Below are 9,348 nucleotides of genomic sequence, written 5' to 3'. Positions count from 1 at the left end.
GTATAGTCCCTTTGAAAAAAAAATAGATAAATTTGAGATCTACATGAAAAAGTTATTTTTTTAATGGTGTCCTCCACTTTTTTCAAAAGGAGTATACGGAGACTGCACACTCCAAGGCTGTATATTACATTACTCTCAGGAGAAGGGAAGAAAAGTAGGATAATCTTGTTAAATTATAAGATGAAATAAATTTAAATAATTAAGGTGGGTGGTGGACCAATATTTGATGATCATGTGTTGCGAACCATGTTCTTCTTTTTTTTTTTTTTTTTTTTTTTGTAATTATTATTATTATTATCTTTCAAATTACAAGATCATGAAATCAATTATTATTATTATTGTCAATGAACCAGATTTGAATCTTTAGTACCATCAGTCCAAACAAAGGAATTAAGCCCAAAGAACTTTGATAAGAGTACATTTCATTGATGCATCCAAAATTACAACATTATAACAGATAAATGAAATGAAATTGAAAAGCATAGGAAACATATAAATCCAACTACCAAACGGTTGATGTTTAAAGTCTCCTGTAGGGACCCTTCAAGTAAGATACATATTGCTTACTGAATTTGTTGGGAATAAAACCATTAAATATTTATGTTTGTTTCAGCATGATCATCAGCAATCTGATATATTGCTGTACATTTAGTGCAGTGGTCATCAAGCATGCTTCTCTGAGATCTTTATTCGCAGGGCTTTCCTAAACTTCAAGATGGGAGTCCTTACAATGTCTCCTCCATCAATCTTTTTCCACCTATATAGAGCAAACAAAGAGAGAAAACAAAAAAGGGTATAAAAATTAGAACAAGTTTTGTCAAGCCACCACCACAAATTAGGTACTGGCAGTTGGTACTTTCACGAATATCAAGCACAAATCTGGTATGTTTTACCTGTATTTAGTCACCAAAACATGGAAGAAGAGGCAAAGTAACACCCTGCTATACTCTGCACCAGCACATTGCTTCAGTCCCCCACCGAAAGGCATGAAATGCTTTGAGACCACATTTGCCTTGAGGTCCTATATATATATATATATATATGTATATATATATATGATATTGCAAATATAAAAGGAAATTAGATAAATGGAAACAGTCAATGTTGTTCACTTTTATGTTGTTAAGTACAACTAATTCAAGCACCTTCCAACGCCATGGGTTGAAAGCAAGAGGATCCTCGAATGTCTCGGGGTTCAATTGAAGTGCAGATGTAACAGCCAGGATAGTCCAGCCTGCTGGAATTGTATATCCTGCATAAGAAAATTTATCAACATTTCATTACACTTAAAATGTACTTTCTGATCAGAATCGATCGAATTCTCATGTACATATATGTTGTATGATCATGTTTACCATTCACTTGGAGATCCTTTTTTGCTCTTCGCATCAATCCGGGCGCCACACTTCCCAACCTAAGAGTTTCATTTATAACCTGTAGTTCCAGTCCAAAAACTTGGTAAATCATATGCCAATTTCCATGATATGATTATGGAATAAGAGTGTTTATCTGTAGAAGTAACTGACATATAGTGTGTAAGTCATCGATTTGTATTCTTCCCATGTGATTGGGGAATCTGGGTTTGCTTTCCTTCTGAGAATTGCCTCATGCTCAGCCTGATTATTGAATTCAAATGTGAAAAACATGTATTTTGTTGTAAACATGGTTTTCAAAGTTTGTAAATGATATATAATCTGTCACGTACAGTCAAGTCCTCTAATACAGTTGGGTTCTCAGCGAGCAGCTTGAAAGCTAATGTTAGTGCCGATGAAAGTGAATCAAAACTGACAAAAAGCAGTCCAAACATTAGCTGAACCACAAAATCATCTGTTAGGAAGCTCTCAACTTTCATGTCTTCGATGAGATGATCAAGCACGTCCCCATGATGCGTCTCTTCAGGCGAAGCGCGCCTTTTGTTTAGTACATCCAGCATGACGCTCAATGCCTTCTCATGGTCCTGAATGAGCTTAGAAGGTCAAATTATAGTCACATATGATATGTCATGAATTGTAGAGTGAGCGTGTTTCAAAATTTTAAGTACCTCTAAACATTTATGGTATGCAGTACCGGGAATGTTTACTGGGAATGAGAGAAGACCCTTTGAGAAGTTGATATACTTCTCGGGTAAGTCTACTGCAGACTCTTCAGGGTCATAACTAAACATCTGCTTTGCACCAAAATGAAGAGTCATCTGTTTTTTGGAACCAAAGTGAGATGTTTCAGTCATGGCTAAAGAACATGCATATTACATGATTTATATAAATAAAACCGTGCAGTTTTGCATAGGAAGTAACGAGAAAGAAGTTTACAGCTGCAGCAGCGCGTTTCACTTCTATGGATCCCTGGCTTGACCAAGTCCGTAGTGAATCAGTAACCAGTTCTTCCAACTGAGATAGCAACTTTGTTCTGAGACTCTCAGCACCAAAGTGGCCCAAAGCTAAATTTCTCATGTACTTGTGAATATAGGCACCATCTGGCCTATTCTCACCTTGTTTAAAGACCTTTGCAAACAAATCCAAGTACCATGATTCAACCAACTTTCCTTCTTGCTGTAGGATGAAATGGTTGAATTCGGGGTCTGCCGAAACCACGACCGGCCGACCTGCAACACTGGTTCGAAACACTGGCCCATATCTGAACAATTTTGGTAACAAACAAAGGTCAGATTTTTGTCATGCGCGCAAAGCAGAACAACTGGAATGATTAATGGTGAAACTGCATTTACCTTTGCAATCTCTTTTTAATGAATGGTGAAACATCTAAGGAATAGCTTGGAATTATCAACTGAAGGGTCTCTCCAATGAGAGGGAGGCCCATGGAACCAGGAGGGAGGATTCCATCAATCTTGGGGCTCCTCCGCTTGAATATCCAGTGAGTAATGCAGATTAGAAGCAATGCTACCGCACACAATCCCACAGTACTGGACATTGTTGATCAATCTTTGTGAATATATATGTCAAACAAGTCAGAAACAATATGGAAACAATGATGCTGGTGGATGTAGATATAAGAGTAGTGAGAACAAACTGCTTATGATCAAATGATAATGCAAGTGATGATTCTTAAATAGACCAGAGAGGATTAAGATGGTGATTCCTGGTTAACAAGGATAAAGCGTTGTGCAGTACATGAGATCACAAAAATAGGAATAAAAATCCTTGCCAACCATGACATGAATTCGCGGGAAAAAAACGAGATGGAGTATAACTGAAATATAAACATCCAGAAAACCATTTAGATCCTGAGAGCAACAGGTTAATTTAAAATTATTAATTGGAATATTCCTTTTGATTAGCATTGAATAGAACAACCATAGTTAAGTAAAAGACGAGAACACGAATCCTCACTATTCTCTAAGACAAAATACGAGACCTTGAAAAATGTTATTATTTCTCCTATGTACCACTCATTATCATGTCTCGGATGTGTCAACGTGGCTACGTGACTTATTAAAAAAATTTAAAACACAGACATAAAAAGTCGAAGAAATCTAAAATTTTAGTATTCTTCTTTTTTTATTTTCGAGAATCATTTTATTTTAAACTTAATTTAAAACACAAACACAGAATTTTACTGCTCATTTCTCAGTCTAGTATTAGTTCTAATTTTATTTTTTTTAAAACTTAATTTTCATTTTTGTAATATGGAAAATTTATTTTAAACTTTTAAAACTTCCGGGTTTTTTTTTTTTTTTTTTTTTTTTTTAAGTTTTAAATTCTTAAAATTTCTGTTTTTCTTTATCAAGGTCATATGTGTCAAATTGTTTTATGGAGGTAGATTACCATATTGATAGTTTGAAGGAGTGATTATCAAAATTCATAGGTGATTAGATGATTGTAAATTGCGTAATAGTTTAAGAGATTTATTATCATATGTTTCTTTGTTTTGGTTCTATTCTAGGTTCTAAACTCATTGTGGCAATACAAATAACAGGATCTGTTACGTTCAGTTTTGGTTCTAAATTCACGTCCTATCTATAAATACAAATGTTGAGTAAGTAATATCCTGTGTTGGGAGAACCTAGATATTTTATTCCTGGCAATGAATTTACCACGACAATTCATATTACTTATGATATTAATTATGGAATAACATATAATTTTAGGGTGTGCAAGTCTTGCATACTCCATTTGAAAAATAGTGGGGGTATACTATTAAAAAAATAATTTTTTTCATATGGATCTAAGATTCAACCATTTTTTTAAAGGGGGTGCACAAAGTTTGCACACCTTAAAACTACAAATATCATTTCTCTTAATTCAAAACTTAATCAATTAACGATTAATCTGAATGGTAAATTTCAAAACCACCTATATAGGACTATCTGAGTGGTAAGTTTCAGATCGCGATGTAGCATTATTCATTGTTAAAGACATGTTTCACCACCAACTGATCACGACCTCAAACCTGCAACAATGAAAAAAGGTGGCCCGGTGTGCCTAGTATACCTTCAATGCCTAAGTTAGAAATATGAGTATATTGCTCGGCAAGAAGGGATCTGAAATCATACCTACTACCTTGGGCTGCTATTGTTGGTCTCTTTTATAGGGGTAGAATATTGCTGATAAGATTAGTTTATTTCCTACAAGTCTCGGGGTCCTGATTACCATATTCTCAAGTATGATCGCATAAGGAATGTGCTAACCTATTGGGGATTAATACTCTGAATACCTCATCATTTCCTTAGGGGTATATATCTTCTATTAGTGTTAATAACCATAGTAATCTTATTCGGAGGTGATACGATCTTGTGGTAATGAGCATACAGTGTTCCTGCAGGTTTCTGGACCCGTTGGACCCATTATATGTTCCTTTTACTTTGTATCATTGGGCTTGTCTAATAGAAATTGAAATGACTTTCTAGTTACCCTGCAAATTCCTGTCACGTAGACATGGCGGGAATTTAAAGATTATGAAATGTTCTTGCATGTCGCATCATTTATTGTGATTGATCGTTCATGCTTTTTTGTCAGAGGGGGTTGCAACGGCCTCACGTCTAACCTTAATCACATCACTAGATCATGGAATGTGCTCGTGGCAATTGTTCTGTTAGATTGCCCATATTCTTCCTGACGCATTTCAATCATCGCATCCTTGGTTATAAGCAATCCCCTCCTTTTCATTGTTAACTCTTTCACTTTCGCATATTCCCCTTCCTTGGTTATAAGCAGTCTCCTCCTTTTCTTCGTCGAGACCCATTTTCTTTTCTCTAAAGTTCTTTGTTTGCTTCCATGGCTCGTCAGGGTTCTTCTCTTCCTTCTTCTCATTGCTCTCCCCCTCTAGAGTCCTCCTCTACCCAAAACGTGCCCGAAAGCTACGATTGGTAGTCGAGCTTGACTAAGACTAACCTTCAAAAACTAAGGGAAGCATATGGAATCCCAGATTCCATGATTCTCAAGGTTTGCCCTCTAGGGGTTGTCATTGAAGTGGATTTTGCTAAGAAAGTGACCCTCACGGTCTGTTCCCTCTCTCATGGGTTATGGCTTCCTTTTTGTCGTCCGGTGCACGACATTCTCAACTACTTGAAGATGGTGCCGACCCATCTCCACTCTAACTCCTGGAGAATCCTCATGTGTTGTTGCATCGCATGGAGGATGGTTCTAGAACCTACTAGAGGGGGGAATCCCGACTTGACAGCCCATGAGTTCTTGAATACCCACGCGGTCTGGGCGTTGGAGGGTAACATTTGCAACTTTCGCTCCTGCCCACGTTATCGCCTTACACGTTTCGAGGGTCATCACTCGAACGCCAAACAGTGGCAAAATAAGTTTTTCTTGGTTTTTGGGCAAGGATGAGAATTCCCAGTTAGGGATGCCGATAAGGCTGAATTTCCAATTTGTGGCATTTAGGAAAATGTTCTTGATGACAAAGTCATGGCTGTTACCCTTTCCCAACGGGAGCAAGCCCTTGTGGAGAGGGTTTATTCCTGAGTCAATAACAATCAGGACTCTATTTGGACCAAGGCTCTACTGACAAGGGCATACATTCGCAAGTTCTTGGTGATGCATGACCGCTCTCACATCAGCAGTCTTTGCCTACCAAAGGAGCCTAACGCTTCTCAAGACAAGAAGAGGCCCGCAGCAACCCTATTGGAGTAAGAAGGGAAATGGTCTTGTCGTGAGGCCGAGGGAGCGACTGAGTCTCAGTCTCACAAGACTCCTGTCCATAAGGATTCCCTGGACTCTAATGGTTCATGCAATTTAATGGGGCAGACCTTTTCGGATTTAGCCACTGCCCTCGACTTTGAGTTCCCTTCATAGGGACTCAACTCTACTCAGTCGCCTGACTTTGCATTACCATCAACCCAGCTAGTCATCCTAAAGTTGGTCGATGAAGAGGATGTGGACATCGACTCTGCTTTTACTTGTGGCCTCATGGATTCTACTACTCACCATTGTGATGTGATCTCGACTGAGAGAGTCAAGACCAGGGCCCCGACTAAATAGCCTCAAGTCGGTCTTGACTCTCAATGGGTGGTAGGAGAAGGGGAGTCCACTCTGGGCTCCCTTCCTTCGACTATCTCTGGTGGCTCGATAATTCCCTACAACTTAGAATTGAGCAGGAGCCGATTTTCGATTCCCTGTCGCCCTTCAGTGCCTCGGTGGGGATCGAGGAAGGGCCTTCTTCGCCCATGTTACTGAGGGGGTCTCAATCCTCCCAGTTCGGGCAGATGGTGACAAGATGGATTCCCCTCATGCTAAGGGGTAAGGTTTAGTGTTATCATCGCTTATTGTCAAGGCAGGGGCGAGGGTCCCCGAGGGTGATCCCAGCCCTTACCTCTTGGGGCTTTTTTCATGGCATGGGGCCTCTTCCTCGATATAGGGAGTTGGCAACTGTCAAAATTCCTTGTATCGGCTTAGCAGTAGGGTTAAAGTTGCCATCATAAACTTAGAACAAGATCTGTAACGATGTCTCGTTGAAATAATATTCATGGTGGCATATAACCAAAATTCATATGAATTATATGTTCCCCATAGAGAACATACAATTTGTCTTAAAAAATATCCTTTTTTGTCCATAGACCACTAAGACAGATAGATAGATATATTGTTAAATTGATTTTAATGAACAAAGGGTTCAAGCATGAAGGATATATACTCTATATTCCTGGAGTCAGAATCCCATCCCCAATCACCACGCAAGAGCCAATAAGTACAAGAACAAGAAGCGCAGTTTTCTTGAATGCATTTCCCTCTAACCACCTGTTGCTTCTTGTAGCAAATGATTTCTCAGGGAAAACAAAGAGCAATCTTTATGTTTGCACGTGGACAGAGTAGCAAATAAAGAGCAAATGTTCCACTTGTGGAGTATTTGTTAGAGGAGCTCATTGGTGACATATTAGCATCAAGTAGGGAATATGTACGCCTATTAAGAGGAGATATTATGTGCATTATTCCATGCCTCTACTGGAAGCATGCTATTAAATTGTTCGATGTATATAAAGGGAAACAGATGAGTTCAAATCTTGGTGAGAAAGGCATTGTCCAAAAGTTGACCTGTATATTTTAACATTTTTTAAAATTCTTTTGATTAATTTCCAAGCTATAACTAAATGTTTGGGGCACTATTGTATTGGCTTCACTTGATAGACGGGATGAAGAGTCATTCAGATGTATCACATGTGGTGTTTTCGAGTTGGTTGGCTAGGTTGACGTTCACCGGTACAACATGTATATCTCTGTGTGGGAGTCGACCTGTGTTGGGGACAAGCAAGTCAACTTGCACGATATTGGTCTGGTGGGAGTATTGTCCAATTTTGAATGATGGAGCGGCTCTCCCCCTGTTGGTCTATCAGGTGATGGATGTCTATGTGAAAAATATCTATATGATAATTGTAAACAGTTATGTAATTGGTGTGATGAGTTTTACATGCTTAAAAAGATGGTGATTCCTCACCTCAACGACATGCATGCATACATACATACATATATATAGTTCTGCACAAAAGGTGATTCATCGTCATACTTATATAAATATGCTTTACCGAGAGGGTGATTCCTCACCATGTTTATGAATACATGTGTTTTTGTTTGAGATGGTGATTTCTTGTCATGCACTAATACATGCATTCACCCATTTCATTACATGAACTATTTATTGCATATTCACGAACATTTTTCTCACTAGAGGTCTTGTCATAGCTGTCTAACCTATCTATGATTTCGGTTTCAGAACCATAGACTTTATACATAGGTAGATCCATTAGTGATATCCGAGGAGGCAGAGCCAAACCGGCCCGAGCAATAGGCGTGTAGACCTGATCCTGTTATAGAACCTGTTCACTTATGGAAGTTGTATTTGTAATTATCAGTTACGCAACCATATGTGTTTGGTTGGTCTTATTTAGGTGTATGAATCAAGAGAAATATTATACTTACTATTATATAAAAACTTGTTTACAACTATGTAATAAAATAATGTTACTTTAACTTTTATTTTGACTTTTACTTTTGATTTGATGGGTTTAAATTTAATAAAAAATATTATTATATTTAAAGTTTTCTATAAATTGTGAATATGTTGTAAGCCTATCACTACTCATGAATCAAATAGCTAGACATGTGTATAATTATTTAAGGAATGAAGTGACTTGTTGATATTGTGAGAATGTATCTATGGCTTGTAGACTTCTGGTACTATAATGTTTACCTTTAGATTGTTTATATTCAAGTAATTTGGTTGGTAAATCAATTAACTTAATTTATGAAAAGGTCTTCACATTCATCACATAGATATTCGTAACCTGTCACGTGTTTCACAGACGGTCCGAGGAGTAACTATGAAAAGAAAGAAACAATTGCAATGTGCTCATCCACGTTGTATTATTATCATCAAATGTTGAACTTTGAAAGAAACAACTTGTTTATTATATGGCAAACTGTGATTAGTCTTCTAAAAGGAAGGGATCAATTCTCTTTGTTATTTTGTTCATGATTCAAATTGGTTTGAGAATGAGTGTTTTAGCTTGTTGTCTAGCTTGTTGGTTTGAAAGAGTTAGTATGTCAATTAACATTTCTCTAACATTCCAAGGTTTTCTCTTCTTAACATTTATGTACTCTGATGTTGTTCAAGGTTTTTACGCATTCTTGGTCATGAGTCATGGCTAAAACAATTATAAAGTCTAAATTATGTAACTTAATAGTTTGTTTAAAAGAACAGGGGTGGTACCCGCAATTTTATTCATAGAACTCACTTTCAACGGAGGAATACTTTATACAAGAAAAGCTCGAGGATTACAAAAAATCCAAAACCAAACTTTTAAGAAAAACCATATCCCTATATTGTGCTAATTAGTATCAAAATCTACACTTAAAAAAGGTTACAAAACCATTTAATGATAGAGCCTAA

General features: G+C 37.4%; 1 protein-coding gene across 1 annotated transcript; it reads right to left on the bottom strand.

The window, feature by feature from the left end:
* Positions 1 to 663: 663 nt before the first annotated feature.
* On the bottom strand, positions 664 to 2,928 carry LOC121242380 (cucurbitadienol 11-hydroxylase-like). Its single transcript, XM_041140251.1, has 9 exons — positions 2,726 to 2,928; positions 2,310 to 2,634; positions 2,042 to 2,191; positions 1,706 to 1,957; positions 1,527 to 1,616; positions 1,356 to 1,434; positions 1,146 to 1,252; positions 894 to 1,021; positions 664 to 757 (listed from the first exon to the last, which is right to left on the bottom strand). Exons 1-9 carry the CDS (start codon positions 2,926 to 2,928, stop codon positions 664 to 666), a joined length of 1,428 nt encoding a protein of 475 aa, XP_040996185.1.
* Positions 2,929 to 9,348: the final 6,420 nt, after the last annotated feature.

This window comes from Juglans microcarpa x Juglans regia, chromosome 8D (genome assembly GCF_004785595.1).
Source record: "Juglans microcarpa x Juglans regia isolate MS1-56 chromosome 8D, Jm3101_v1.0, whole genome shotgun sequence".
Lineage (NCBI taxonomy): Eukaryota > Viridiplantae > Streptophyta > Magnoliopsida > Fagales > Juglandaceae > Juglans > Juglans microcarpa x Juglans regia.
Note: the sequence above shows the minus strand (reverse complement) of the source record. Positions and strands in the feature narration are given on the sequence as shown.

Coding starts and splice junctions, on each gene's coding strand:
- LOC121242380 (XM_041140251.1), bottom strand. CDS start 2,928: ATGTCCAGTACTGTGGGATTGTGTGCGGTAGCATTGCTTCTAATCTGC. Junction 1,958..2,041: donor CATACCATAAATGTTTAGAG/GTACTTAAAATT, acceptor AAGCTCATTCAG/GACCATGAGAAGGCATTGAG. Junction 1,022..1,145: donor TCAACCCATGGCGTTGGAAG/GTGCTTGAATTA, acceptor ATATATATATAG/GACCTCAAGGCAAATGTGGT.